This window comes from Cynocephalus volans, chromosome 1 (assembly GCF_027409185.1).
Source record: "Cynocephalus volans isolate mCynVol1 chromosome 1, mCynVol1.pri, whole genome shotgun sequence".
NCBI lineage: Eukaryota > Metazoa > Chordata > Mammalia > Dermoptera > Cynocephalidae > Cynocephalus > Cynocephalus volans.
This window is the reverse complement of record NC_084460.1, coordinates 283,228,347-283,243,195: the sequence shown is the minus strand read 5'-3', so window position 1 is coordinate 283,243,195 and position 14,849 is coordinate 283,228,347. Positions and strand designations below refer to the sequence as shown.

Sequence of the window (14,849 nt, the reverse complement as noted above, 5' to 3'; positions counted from 1 at the left end):
GGACTGGCATGAAATGCTTATACCTGTAAGATAATCCAGGACAGCTGGAAGGGCTCATCTTCTTAGGAACACAACAAACAGCCTCACAGTGGCCTGTCCCTTCTCTCCTGACCAGCTTCAGGGCACTAGCTAGCTGTTGACCTAAACACCTGGGAGAAAAATGGCAAAAAGATAAGGGGCAGGGCCAGCTCCAGAGAGAAGGGCTATTGTCAGCCTAAGGGATCCCGGACTCAGCATGCTCAGAGCTACCCAGTCTGCAAAACTGCGGAACTTCCCTGACCCGGCTGGTCTCCCAAGGAGAAACTGAACGCGCTTGAACGGGATCCCTGATCGCAGCGGATCCACCAGGTGGCAGTGCCGCTCAGGGGGACTACAGCCCGCAGTGGACGGGAGCAGCCACCAGAGGGCAACACTGGGACCACCGGCTGTACGCGGCTGGCTGCCTAGCAACTGTGAGGTAACCGGGACTCCCGTTCTCACCCTCCTGAGGCCTTCCAGGTTATTTCTGGCAAAACAGAGACTGTTGCACAAGGAGTGGCCTCAGGAATCCCGGAACTGCCTCTTCTTTTAAGCCAGGAAAATCTAAAATGGTTCAGGGACCCCAAATCCAGCACCGCCCTGGCGTCTAGGGGATTGGGCTGCTGTCCCTGCCTCAGAATGCCAGGGATCAAGAAAAGAAGATAAACACTTTCCACTCCCCTCTGTAGCCGACAACCATTGGAGATGCTCTGATTTCCACAGTGGCTAAAGCCGAGCAAACTCCCCGTCTTCCCTCCCCAACCCTTTCTAAGCAGTGGCTAGATTAATGGGCCTGTGACCTTCAGCAGACCTTGGACGTCCTACTCCTCAGCTGTACTTGAGGGGGCCTGAGGGGGTGATGATAAGGCCCAGTTCTGACCTTCTGTGGTCTTGATTCTCCCCCTTTCCCCCAAGGACTCTGTCTTTGACTCAAACCTCTCCCCGGGTTTGATGACCCTGAAAACAGAATTCTTCCAATTCTTCCAATTCCAAATGGATAAGTATGACTTGAGAAACCAGAGATGGAACCAAGAAAGTGAGACAGACACAAGACAAGGAGTGTGGTTATAATGAGTTCAAAGCCTGTGCCGGTCTGGTCTGTGAAAGATTAGAGGTCACTGGCTAGGTGGACGTCGGGGAGGCCACTCTGCTCGTGGCATCAGTAGTGGCTCCAGGCACATCTCTGGGTTGTGAGTAGCCCCTTGGCCCTGGGGCTGGGCTCTGCCTGGGGCCCAGGTGTCAATCGCTACTATGGTGTCGGGGTCTCTGAGGGGCCCCGTCTTGAGGATCACACAGGCATGTGCAGCTCATTGTACTCATCTTGGCCGTCCTCATCAAAATTTGGTTCAGCATCTTCCGAGTCCAGCTACAGAAGGGAGCAGAAGGTTGGGAGAGATGGAGAAGCAGGCTCGTTCCCTCCTGATCCCCAGTTCCTCCTCTGACCAGCAGCCCTCACTGCTCCCAGCCCTTTTGTGGCCCTCACTGTCTGCAGGGACCATGACCCCGAGCTGAGGCATTTCCCTTGGCCAATACCTTCAGGTCACTCCCCCAGACATTTGGCCCTTCCTAATAATACTATTAATAATGTTAGCAGCAACCACATAGCGAGATGTTTCCTAAGGTCACTTCTAGTTGCTACGGTACCTTTGTACACCATGTTTGAGAGCGATGAACTGCAAAAAGATGTTTGCCTCTAGCTAGCAAAAACAGGGCTCAGGCTGGATTTGGGCTCCACGCCACCCACACTCATCCCTTAGCTGGGTGCTCTGGTTCAGGGCACAACTGGCACAGCTGTCTGCAACAGCCCTGTGCTTAGTCTTGCAACAAATCATCATACTACTGCATTACCTGGATTAGTTTTTAATCCTTCCACAGTCCTCTAAGGTAGAATCTATTGTCAGCCCCATTACAGATGAAAATGAGATTTCAGAAGGTTAGATAACTTGCCTATGGTCACACAATAAGCAGGTGGCCCAGCAGAGATCAGAACCCCCTTGCCCATCCGCCCTGATACTGCCGCCCCGAGCCACCATCCCTTACCGCCTGCAGCTCCCTGTCCTTGAAGAACCGGGGCAGAAGGCAATGCCTCAGAGGCACCGTGAGCAGCAGCAGGAAGGGAAAGGCCAGTGAGGCCGCCGTGGACTTGACCACCCAGAGCAGTGCGATGCAGCCCAGCTGGATGCAGGTGAACAGGTGCATCCGCCACGTCTTCACCTGGGGGGACGGCCATGGGCCTCACCACACAACTCCCCAGCCTGCTCCCACCCACATCTTTGGGCAGTTGGCTCCCCAAGTCCCAAGTTATCTTTCAAATTCATCCTGCCCATCTCCAGCCCAGGGATTCCTCTGGATCCTCTTCCCACCACCCCATTCCGCATCTGCACACCGCCATGCTTCCTGGCCTTACCTTCGTCACGTAGGGCTGTTCGGGATGGTGTTTTGCCGGCATAAGGATGAGCAACAGACGCTGGGACAGCTGGATACCAGACAGTGACGTGACCCCCATATACAGGAAAATCCCAAAGAGCACGGCCAATGGAATCCGGCGCAGCACAGCCCCCATGACGATGGACAGGCCTGGAGGAGGTGACATAGACCTACCTGACCCCTTGGACAGCCCCCGTAAGGATGGACAGGACTGGTGATGACATGGACCCATCTGGCCAATCAGTTTGGCCTCATCACTATGCACAAGAGAACACAGAGCAGGATGGAGAACCAGGAAAGGGCTCAGGGAATGTCAGAAAGCAGTCGTGGGGGTCAGAGGAAGGGATAGACCTGACACACTTGCAGATTCAGAAGGGACCTGGGCCAAGCCTGGGATAGAGAGAGGATTTAAGGCCACAGGGTACAAGAAGGCAGGACTGTAGGGACAGGCTGGGCTCTCACCCACAAGGCTGGCGATGAGCACCCCGGTGACCCGCTGCTCCCGGACCTCCTGAATCTGGGGTTTTTCGCCAGGTGCAATGGCCGTGCGCATCACCGTCAACGCATTCACATGCGTGACTGAGCGGACGGTGGCAGCTGTCAGCCAGGGCAACCCAAACAGCCCACAGAGCCCACCCAGGGAGCCAATCAGAAGCAGGTCCAGGTGGAAGCCCGAGCCTTTGAGCAGCCTCCGCGCCTTCTGGCTGACGATGAGCCTGCAGGGAGTAGGAGGGAGTGGGGGAGCGGCTGGTCCACAGGCCAGCAGCAGGGACAGCACGCGCACAGCACCTGGGCCGGTGGCGGAAGGATGCACAGACAGCAGTTCTCCCCAGGACCCGCCAGCCTCCTCTTTCCAGTTCCCAAATTGAAGTTCTCACATTAAAACAAATTAGAGCCAAATTCTCATACTGTGAATATTTAAAGCACCACAAAAACCAGATGCCAGATCTCATCACGTTATTGTGGTTTAACCAGAATGAGAACATACCGCAAGAGTGTTCTGAGGACTGTCAAGTGCCACCCTGCAAACAGTGGCAGCGACAGACAGGCAGCATGTCAAACCATCAAACCACACCCTTGCCCCAAATCCCACGGCTCCCTCCTCCCCCATCCCTACCAGCTCTCGACACACACTCCCTTCTTCAAGGCCTGCCACAAGCATCCTCGCACCTAGCACCCCAGCTGATAACGAGGTCCCTGCCTTAACCCTGACACCCAGCCAAAGAGCCCAAGAGGCTGGCCCATCCCTCCCCCACCGCCTCCCCCAGTCCTCTCACGCCGTGATCTGTGTCTCCATGAAGATCAGGATGAGGACCAGGAGGGCAGGGACAGCGGCTGCCACCATCATCCAGGGCGGGAAAGGACGAGCACTGCCCAGGGGCGGGATGAACCACGTGCGCTTATGGGGCGAGGTCACCGAGAGCCCTGTGGGCACCGTCAGCTTCTACATGGCAGGAAGGAAGATAGGGCTCAGGGACACAGCCTCCCTGTGCTAGGAAACCCACACAGCAGCTGCTCCCAACAAGCTGTGTCCCCAATACCAGGACTCTGGGGAAGTGGGCTGTGAACAGGTTTGGGGGAAATTAGTTCTGCATCCACCAAACGTCACTGCCCCTCCAAGGGCCCAGTAGAGGGAGGGAAATGAAGTATATTCTCCTAGGGCTCCAGGGCTGCAGGAGATCCCTTGCGGGAAGACCTGTCATTCTGCCTCCAGCCCCACACCTGAATCTCCTGAATTCTTCACTCAGATCACAGCTCAGACCCCTTGGGTAGCCCTCAGCAGGATCACATGGTTGCTTCTGAAACCCCAGCCCCACCCAGGCCCCAGCCAGTGTGGCCACTGGACAACAACAACGAGAGCTGGGCTCCAACCCTGACCTTGACCCTGCGGGCAATGGAAGAGTGTCCTGGTCTCCCTCTCCTAGCCCTGAGGTGAGAACCAGCTGCCATGGGCGTCAGGTGCACTCACCTGTGTGTAGGTGTCCGTAATGGAGTAATCGACCAGGACCATCACCAGAATGGAGATGGGGATGCCAAAGTCCCCGATGATGCGGCGAGCCTTGAGAGAGGCCAGGCCAGGGGAGGAAGCAGAAGGCGGGTAAAGTTCAGCAGAATAACGGGGGGGCTTCGGACCCCCGGCCCTTCCTGGGTCCAAGCCAGAGCCAGAAGTCTCCCACCTGTCCCTCTAAACCCCACCGGATGACAGCCCAGCCCAACCCAGGAGGGCATTCCCTCCTCGATGAAACTTCTCTGAGGCAGGAGCGAGAAGACACCGGGGACAAGGGCTGCACAGCCTCGATTTGGGCCCCTGCGAGGAAGGGTGCAGCCTCTCTGGAGCAGAGTCTGGCAATGACAGCAGGAATTGAGGGGATCCCAAAGGGGTCCCACACCCAGCAGCTACGCACCTTGCCACCCAGAAAGCGGCTGTTCCTGAACTTGCGCAGGAAGAAGGCAATGAAGAAGGTCCCAAGCATGAGGATGAGGGACAGCAGAGCCGTATTGGGCCGGTTCCTCGGGCCGGGTGGGCCCTCGGTGGGGGGCAGGGCGCTCCCATTCAGCTCCAGACCTGTCTCCAATGCCCACTCTAGGGCCCCCTCAGGGGGGTAGAATGGCAGCAGTGGGTGCTCTGTGAATACCTGTGTATGGACAATGAGAACACCTTATCACTCACCTGGGTAGGTAACCTGATTTCATCACCATCAGTTCACCTGGGAGGGAGAGGGTGGCCCCTCACATACCTGAACAGGCAACAGTGACACAGACATCCAGCCACATCAAACACACACACACACACACACACACACACACACACACACACACCTCTCCAAAAGGTAACCCAGGGACAAACAGCTCCTTAGCACTGACAGTGCCCCCATTCCATCACATACCTGTGCAGGTGAATCCTCATTGATGAACCTCCAGCCAGTTGCCTGGAGCCTTAAACTGGCACTCTCTGGGTCTGACTCCCTCCCCTTCAGCTCTGACCTAGCCCAGGGTGTCCCCAACCCCACATACACACACCCACACCCAACAAAGCTCCCTCCTTTATCCCCTTTGGCCCCAATGCTCCGTACCCCACTCCCATGCTCTCCTCCCCAGAGCACCGCCCAGCCCCCATCTCCACCCACCCCCAAGACCTCTCTGGACCTCCACCTTGTAGAGCTTGTGGAAGGTCTCATAGATGAAAATGAGCGAGATGAGGAAGGCGAAGATCTCCTGGGTGAAAGGCGAGATATAGCGAACCAGGAAGCTGCCTTCAGCAGCCACCAGCGCAAGAACGAAGACCACCAGCCAGAGGCCAACCCACACCCGGCCAGTGAGGTACTCCAGGTCCTGGGCTCGGCAGAACTAGAAGCAGAGAGGGAGGGGTGGTTGCCACCGGTGGTCTGCCCTGGACGTCAGTGCCCCATGGGATGGGCAGGGCATTAACTCTGAGGGAGAGGCAGGAGAGACCACATGGACCCATCACCTGGGCAAGGAAGGGCACAGAACGGGAGGGATGGAGCAGGGCGGCCCCTGGGGAGGGGCAGGGCAGGGCTTCACCTTGAAGAAGGCTTCTTCAAAGACAAGGAGTGGCCCAGAGAAGCCGACCACAAGCAGCGGCTGGGCCCCCAGCAGAGAGAAGAGGACACCAAGCACAGCCGTGGACACGATCAGCTCGGACACACCCATCAGCCCCTCGGTCTTCTCTCCTGGGGCAGGCGAGGGTCAGCGGGATGGCCCTAGCCTGGCTCTTTCTACCTGCCCCTCCTTCTCATCCAGCTTATCCTAAACTGGAGAACCCCATGAGAGTAGAGTGGCCCCCCAGAGCAATAGACAGGGTCTCCTCCCCACCCCACCCCTTCCATCCCCCTCTCTGCTAGCCCCCCAAGGTGATCACAGGATCCGCCAACCCTCGTACTTCCCTCACTCCCTCCCATTTTACAGCCCCCCAAAAGTGTGATCACTGGGATCCCCGGACCCAACACCTCCCTTAGGTGGTTCCTAGCCCTTCTAACAATCAGCCCCCTAAGGTGATCACTGGGACACCCTGACCCAGAAACCCTGCTGGTGACATTCGGAGTGGGAGACCGCCCCATCCCTCTGCCTCACCTAGCAGCCCCCCAAAGGTGATGGCAGGGCTGAGGGCTGCGAAGTAGATGAAGAGCACGGCGGCCACACACTGGGAGTGCAGGGCATCTCGCAGGTCACTGGGGTAGCGTGGGTACCGGCGCTTCACATCCCGGACTAGCCCCCCAAACACCGAGCCTGTCCGCAGCAGGGGGTCGTCTTCAGGGGTCACCTCGGAGCCCCCCAATTCCAAAGCCAGCTCTGGGGGAACAAGGGGCTGCTGGAACACAGACCACTCCCTCCTGCTTGGAGGCCCCCAGTCGGCCCTTTCCAGCCTGGGACACACACAGAGACTTGGGGTCAGGATGTGAAGACAGCACAAAAGGCTCAGGGAGTCAGGATGGGGTAAGGTCACGGGCCTATGGCCCTGGGATGGGAAAGTGTATGTGCTGGGGGGACTCAGCCCCCAAGGATCTGACCTTTCCCAGGGGCCACGTAGCCTCCCCGGGTGGTCATCTCGACTTTGGTCTGTTCGCGCTCCCGCCGCTTCCTCAGCAGCTCGCGCTGGAAGGCAGCCACGGAGCGCAGCAGGTCGCGGCCCTCCACCTCGGACGGAGGGATCACAATGCTGCCGTCCAGGAACTCGCTAATGGCGCTCAGGAGGTCCTGCCGGTCGTCCGCCTGGTAGGCAGCCTCATGAAACAGCTGGGGGTGATGGGAGAGCCATGGCTCTCAGGGACGGGCCGGGGGAGTCCGTGGGAGGAAGACTTCAGGGAGGAGGTGTTGGGTCATGGAGTAGAGGCAGGGTCCAGCCATATGCACAGGTCCAGTCCAGCGGTATTGGGTGTCAAAATATTCACACACGTCCCTGCTGGCTGCTGCCCTGAACTAATCTCCAGTGCCCTCTATTCCACTAGGAGCCTCCCGACTTTTCCACATGCAGCAACTAAAGGGGTAAAAGCTGGCATAGCAGGAGCCTCCAGAACCATTCTGGTTGGACACTGCCCACCCTCCTGTCTAAGCCTAGAAGAAGTCACAGCAAAGACCAGCACATTCAGCCCTCCTGTTCAAGTCTCATGTCACAACCAAAGCTTTGGGGTATGGGCTATGTCACCACACCTCCCACAGCCCCAGCCCAGGGTTCCCTTTTCTACCCTGGACCAACAGCTTCCCCCAACACCCTCCAGAGGAGGAGCCTGTATGGGCACCACTGTGGGCAATGAGAAAGACAGGGAACAGGTCTAGAGAGCCCAGTCTGGGCGTGTAGGGCCCACCTTATCAGACATGAGGGTGGCAATGGAGCGCCCGAGCTCATGATAGTCGGTGCTGGTGTGGCTGGGCCCCAGCATCACGAAGAGGAAGCGCACTGGCACAGGGACCTCAAGGACAGATTCCAAGAGCACAGCCTCGCTCAGTCGCACAAAGGCTGCAGCTGGTTGCTCCAAGAAAGGCACACAGCCTAGAGGAAGAATAGGGCGCATGGTGCTGGGCAAAGGGGATCAGACAAAGCAGACCCTGGAGGGGCTATCTGGGTCTATCATGTACAGTTGAGAGGTTGTGCACTGCACAAAGAAACCTCAATCTAAAGAAGCACTATTCACTTAAATATTTATATATTTATTACAATTTACCAACAGATAGAAATTAAGGGTATTAAAGAAGGATTGCTTTTTTCTAATTGGTCCAAAATGGCAGAAAACTGGACAAGAAGCAGGCAGGGTGGTTGGGGAAAAAAGGACTGGGGATAAAACAAGCTGTGAGGGAGAGCAGAGACAAGGTGGGGGCCTGGCTGGAGGCAGAAGAGGCAGCCTCCAGCCACAGCTCAGACAAGCAGGCCACCGGTGGAGGCACACACACTCTCGACCCAGCCCCCAAAGCCCGGTTCTCCTCACCCACAAGCACAACGGTGGCCTCAGCATCTTCCGGGATCTTCTCCAGCAGCTTCAGGCTTTTCCCCCGGTGACCGTCTCCCCCAGGCATATGGTGGGGCTTCTGAGGACGCAGGACTGGAATAGGGCTGGGACCCAGACCAGAGGCCATGGCAGGCCCACCCATCCCTTGCTCTAGCCCTGGTTCTGGGCCCTGCTTTCTCCCTCCCCAGCCTGGGCAGGGGAGGGAGTTAGTATTGGGGGGCCCACATCGGGAGGGGACCAACCTGGGATCTGGACCCCTCCCCTAAGCCTCCCACTACCAGCTCAGCCTTATCTTGCTGTTTTAATGGCTCCTGTGGATCTGCCACATCAACCCATTTAAACCTCCTGTGTCTCCAGGGCAGGGAGCCCTCGAGCACATCTCCTATAGACACCCCCACATGCCTAACACGGTGTCAGGCATCAACCTTCCTGACCTGCTAAATGAAGTCATCAACAACCTCAATTGAAAACTGGATGCCCTCTCAGTCTCCCAGCCCAGGCTGGAGCAAGGCCACGGACCTCCTTGGCGTCGGGGTCGTGTGGCCAGAGCAGGGCTGGCTCCCCCAGGTCATCAGCCATGGCAGGCACCGCACCATCAGGGCCATGGCTGGGGGTTGGGTGATGATTCCCCAGGACTGAGTTCACGCTGGAGTTCGATGGGTTTCGGGGAAAGAAGCCACTGTCCTTGTCATCGTTGGGATGGCTGGGGTTTGGGGGTGGAGGAGAGAGATTGGTTAGGAGGAGAGGCTCGTGGTGAACTGAGGTCATCAGGAGGTAAGAAATTGAGGGTCAGGGCCTCCACCCTTCTGCCTCAGTGTAAAAAAGAACGTCCTAATGGTCAGAGCTGTCGACAGATGGAACAACAAGCTCCCTGACACCTGAGGAATTCAAGCAGGGGCTGGGAGGCATTTGGAAGAATGTGAGCCCCTGGAAGGGCAGCTGAACCCCACAGGCCCTCCCCCGTATCCCACCCCGGCACCTGTGTTTCAGCAGCAGTGTACGCAGGACGCTGGCCCTGTCCTCCGGCCGGATCTGGTCGGACACAATCATGGTCTCCACCACAAGGTGTGCAATGCCTGGCAGAGTGGTTTGCTCCAGGTCCAGGAGGGCCGCTCCTAGGGGCACAGTCCCGTCAGATAGGAAAAACCTCCCCCCCACTGCCTTGCTCCCCAAGGACAGGCCAACGTGCTGGCTGAGCCAAGTGCCCAACACAGCCAGGGGACACACAGTTGCATACCACAGCTGGGGAGAGGGTGTGTGTACACGGAGCACGAGAGCGAGGGCATGGGCCTCCCCACCAAGGAGAGGGAAGGCATTTGTTAATCTACCACATGTGGACTGAATGCCTACTGTGTGCCAGCTACCCTACCAGGCACCAACACACAGCCCTGCCCCTCAGAGCTTATACTCAGGAAATTGGACTTCTCAGCCCCCCCAGGTGGCAGCCAGATCTGGCCTGGGCCCCGGACTCCTGACAGTAGTCCCAGGGAGCTGGGCAGCCTGGCACAGGCAGAGCTCCATGATTGTGAAGAAGGCACACAGCCCCAGACCAGGCCCAAGGGTCCCTACCATGGGCGATGGTCCTCCTGAGCTCCAGAAGACTGCGGAAGGACAGCGAGGCCACGTGGGGCTTCCCCCAGCGCTCCGTCTCCTCCTCCACGTCCTCCTCAAACTTGATCCAGCGGGCCGTCTCCCGCCAGTGGGGCTCCTGGGCACGGTCCAGCATCAGCTCGTTCAGCTCCACGAACACCTGGGGTGGGCACCAAGGGTGAGGGCCTGGGGGCAGCCAGTGAGGACAGGCCAGCATGGGAGACGCTGCAACAGGGCAAGGCAGGGGGAAGGGAGAGGAAGGCTCCAGGGCAGAGGGGGACAAGGAAGCCACAGGCCCACCCCCTTGGGGTCCTGTACCTCGTGAGGCCTCCGGTCCAGCTTCTTCTTCTTCTTCTTCCTGCGCAGGATGGGGGCCAGGCCGCTGGGGCTGCCCCTCCCACCCTGTGTCCGGGACGGCTTCTTCACTAAGTGCCGCCGCACACCAGGGTTGTCCTCCAGCCGGTGACCTGCAGAGAACGTGGGCCTAGCATTCTCAAGGGTCCAGCCCAGGGCCTCGGGGTCACTCCAGCCCCTTGCTCTACGCAAGCAGTCTACTTGTTGGGCCCACAGTCACCGAGGGGCCATGCTGACGGGATCACTTAATCCAACATGGCCATTTCATTAATAAGAAAACTGAAGCCCAGAAAGCGGAAAGGACTAGCCCAAAGTCACATAGGGGACCACCACCAAGCCACAGTGAAAAGGCGGACCCCAACTCAGTCCACAGCCCCAGTTAGACCCTCTAGCCCCTGCCATGGCCACTGCCCCTCCCTCTAGGCCCCGTGGCTGACACCAACCCCCCAGGCACTGAGCCCCAGCACCTTCCCTGTGCCCTCTCTCGACATCCCAGCAGACTCAGATGGGGCTTCTCTCCCTTCCTCCCACCTGCCCCTTCCCAGGCCAGCAGCTGGAGAAAGGCCAGCAGCCCCGTTACTCACAAGCTGGTGACCCTGCCATAGGGCTCAACTGGCCCCGGATGGGCTCCCACAGGCCACAGTCCTCAAAGTCCAGCACAAACATCTCTAAGTCCTCTGAGGCCAGAGATTCTTGAGGGCTGGGGGTTGGAGCCTGCCCAGGGCCCTGGGCCTCACCACCCCCAAACCCAGGGCTCAGTGCCCCGTTGGGCTCTGTGACCTCCTCCAGCAGGCTCGTCATTCCGCCCGGCTGCCCTGATGGCTAAGGCCTCAGCCCCTGCTCCCTCCTAGATCCCCGGCTCTCCGAACAGATAGGAGTGGTCTTTGTCCAGTGCGAGCCAGAGGTGGCGAGGCCTCCCGAACCTGACTCCCCACGTCCCCAAACCTGCTCCCTGCCGCTTCCAGCCCCCAGCCTGGGTCTGTAAACACGCCCTCCCCCGGCCCCCCCATTCTGCTACTGCTGCTGCTGCCATCGGATTGTTCCTGTCCCTGTCCTCAGGCCCTGGCAACTTTCCATGACGTATTGAGTTCAAAGCCCTACCCTTCCCCCCCACCCCACCCACACACAGTGGTACTGAGGAGGAGGAGGGCGGAATTAGTGATGCCCCTGGCCTGGGCACAGAGCCCCGTGGGTGATGACAGGTGGCACAGTAACCAGGGCACTGATAAGATAGAAGGAATGTGCTGAGATCACAGCCAGGCCCGCCCAAGGGTGGTGGGATGGGGGTGAGGACAGCCCTGACACAGGGAGAAGCCAGGGCCTGGCAGAGTGGCTTAGACTCAGAGGCCTGGTTTGAAGGGGATTAAAGAGCGAGGAGATAAAAAGAGTTTGCCCTGAGAAGAGGGACATTGTGGGCGGGAGACATAATAATGTCTTTAAACATCATGTGTAAGAGGGGCTGCCTTATTCTGGGGATGACTCAGAGGGCAGAATCAGGACTGAAGGGCAGAGGTGTCAGGATGGGAAATCTCAGCTCTGGCAATCAGAAAGGTGGCTTGGGGAGGTAGTGAGCTCCCTGTCACTAGCCACATTCCAGCCGACAGGAATACTGCAGAGTGGACTCAGACTGGGTGGGGGAGAACACAGCCTCTCCAAGGTCCCTCGCAGGCTGGGAGCCCATGGGAGTGGGCTGTGGGGCTGGCACAGTGTCACTCACTCTTCATGTCGTCCAGGTCTGCAGAACCCAGCATCTGGGCCTCCGCCTCATCAGTGGGCACCTGCTGCTCCGGACCACCCGGGTTGCCCAGGGCACTGCCTGGGCACAGTCGCTCCCGCAGGTCATAACTGGCCGATGGGCTCCAGGGCCGGCTCTTATCCCCAGCAACTCGAGGGGCCCGGGCCCGGGGGCTGGGGGAGCTGAGGAGGCAACACAGCAGCCTTGAACTTGACAGGGCCAGGTTAGTGTGTTCCTTTACCTTCCCCCAGCTTGGGACAGGCCTGGGCACTAGACACAGGCCCCTGTGGGCAGAAAAGGGAGCTCACCTGGGGGGCCCTCTCCCCATCTCGCTGCCCCCTCCCCTGCTCGTCCTCCTTCCGCCTCCATCCCCACCTCCTCCTCTCTGACAGCTCTCTCCTGGAGAACCCTCAGCCGCTCAGCCCTGCTCCTTTCCTCTTGTCTCCGCTCTTGTTCTCTCCTCCTTGCAAATCATGTGGACAGAGAAGGTGCCCCCTCTCCTCTCCTTCTCTCTGATCCTCTGAGGCCAGAGCTGGGGATACTCCTCAGGGTCAGGAAGGAGGTGACTGTCAGGAGCCTTAGACCCTACGTCTCCGGGCTGGGTCCTGCCGAACGGGGGCTGGGGCCAGTACCTGACGGAGTGCTGGGGGCTCTTGTCGGAACGTGTGCACACCAAGGGCAGGGGCTTGGTGAAGGCCGCCCTTCCGGAGAGGCCTGGACTGTCATCATCACTTCCAATGGAGAACTGCAGACAAACACAGTGTGCCCGGGCCCCTGCCTCAACTTACCACTCGGCCCCCAACCCCCCCCTCAGCCTTACCCAGGCCCCCCTACCATGTCCTCTTCCCCTGGTTCTGCCCCCCTCCCTGACCAGTCACCCCTCCTTCAAGGGGCAGACCTACCTTTGCTTTCTGCGGGGACGCCGAGGATGGGGGCTCCGCAGGTTCTGCCTCAGACTCCCCTTCTTCTTCCTCCTCCTCCTCCTCCTCCTCCTCCTCCATTCCAGCTCCCCCCTCCTCCTGGATGGGAGGGGTCCCCTCAGAGGGGGGAGCAGAGGTTTTCTCCTTCTTCCTCTTCCTCCCAGTGTGCCGGGCAGAGGTGGAAGGCAACCGCCGCAGCTTGTGGGGTGGAGGCAGGCGCGCAGAGAGCGGGTGGTGGGTATGGTGGGATGTGTGCCGGTGAACTGGGGGTGCAGGAGAGCAGGTTGAGGCCCCGAAGCAGAGAAGGCCCCCCCCCCCGCCCGAAGGGCACACACCTTATTCTAACTCAAGGCCTTAAACAAGGATACCCTAGTCCTTCCTCCAGAGCCGGGCTCCCCCCACCACCTGTGTCCATGTTCCTGTCATTCATGAGGCCTGCTAGAGTGGGGGGAGAGGAGTGATGGAGAGGGACGGTCACAAAAGGGAGGCTGGTGGAGAGGACATAATACAGGAAGGAAGAGAAAGGCTGAGGAGGGAGGCAAGCAGGGCCAAAGGGGAAGATGAAGGTCACCACGGGCGGCCTCAGGCCCATCTCCCTACATCTCCCCTGGTCTGGGATCCAGCTCCCCTGGCAGGTGGACAGGCGATGGATGAGGGAGGCAGGATGACTTAACATGGCATGGTGGCCCAGCACAGAGTCCAGCACAGTGTCCAGCACAGGATGGCACTGGGTGACCGAGCCAGAGGTGAGCGCAGTGATGTTGGTGATGAAGGTGATGGTGGTGAAGGCGGCCACACTAGGGGTCCGCAGACTACCCACACTCAAAGTCCCGCTCGCTGTAGCTGCGGCTGGGCTTCTCAGGGTCCCAGGCTGGGGGCTTGCTGATGAGGTCCCCAAACCTGCTCACAGCCAAGGTCTTGCCCAAGTCATCGTCCTCCTCCTCCATATCTGGACTCAGAAAGGGCTCCTCCAAGGGCACCCGGACCTGAAGGCCCAGACAGCCTCTCCTAAGGACTCCTGACCCATGGCCCCACGCCCACCCGCAGCTCCAAGCCTTGGTTGGGGGTGGCGGGCCCAGCAGGCTCCACCTTCAACAGCCCCTCCCCCAGCGTCCGGGTCAGCAGCCCAGAAACCACCGTCTCCAGGCTCCCAGGGCTTGGGAGGAGAGGGGGCTACCGATCTGAAAAATACCAAAAGACCCCCCCTTTCTCTATATCCCCCGGGCCAGCTCCATCCCTGGATCCGGGGGGTCCCAGGGTCAGCCGGAGGACGTCTCTCCCGCTCCTCCGCCCCTGCCCCTGCGCGCGTCAGTCACCTGGGGTAGGGGGGAGGCGCCCCCGGGTGGCGGGATCACTCCGTTGGCCATGGCCGGCGAGGTGGCTTGGAAGGCTGTCGCTCACCAAGGGACCTGAGACCGGGCTGAGAAGAAGGGGGCGCTGCGGGGGCCTACGGGGGAGCCCTGGGAGAGGAGGACGGGGTCAGGACCCTCGCGCCTCCGTCCCGCGCCCCCCGGAGCCTGGTCCCCGCGCCCGGCCCGAGCGTCCATCCGCGGCCCAGCCACGCCCGGGCAGCCGGGGCCCCCGCGGCCGCGCCCCGCCCCGCCCCGTCCCGCGGTACCTGGGGGCTCCGGAGCCTGCGGGACCCGGGCGGCCCGCCGCGCCCCATGTCCCTCCCCGCGCGGTGCGGGTCGCGGCCGCCAGGCTCCGGTCCGGCCTCTCGCCGCGCAGAACCCGGCCGGCCGAGCGGACGCAGGCGCCGGATCCCGCAGCCCGGGGCTCCACCTCCCAGCGCTCAGCCCCGCAGCTCCGCCACCGCCGCCGCCGCCGCCGGGCCGCACAATG

At 60.0% G+C, this 14,849-nt stretch overlaps 1 protein-coding gene across 2 annotated transcripts; it reads right to left on the bottom strand.

Annotated features, from left to right (window-relative positions):
- Positions 1–1,138: 1,138 nt before the first annotated feature.
- On the bottom strand, positions 1,139–14,374 carry SLC4A3 (solute carrier family 4 member 3). Of its 2 annotated transcripts, none has more exons than XM_063093864.1 (22): positions 14,324–14,374; positions 13,828–13,993; positions 12,990–13,270; positions 12,677–12,832; positions 12,070–12,322; positions 10,317–10,465; positions 9,978–10,158; positions 9,388–9,523; positions 8,928–9,111; positions 8,388–8,487; positions 7,770–7,954; positions 6,975–7,200; positions 6,538–6,756; positions 5,989–6,137; positions 5,599–5,793; positions 4,851–5,081; positions 4,415–4,504; positions 3,723–3,889; positions 2,908–3,161; positions 2,426–2,595; positions 2,059–2,232; positions 1,139–1,384 (listed from the first exon to the last, which is right to left on the bottom strand). In XM_063093864.1, the coding sequence occupies exons 1-22, from the start codon at positions 14,372–14,374 to the stop codon at positions 1,307–1,309; spliced, it is 3,795 nt and encodes a 1,264-aa protein (XP_062949934.1). In that variant the 3' UTR covers positions 1,139–1,306. The 2 variants fall into 2 exon arrangements, with proteins under 2 accessions (XP_062949934.1, XP_062949943.1); XM_063093873.1 differs by having other exon boundaries at positions 12,070–12,269; positions 12,720–12,832.
- Positions 14,375–14,849: the final 475 nt, after the last annotated feature.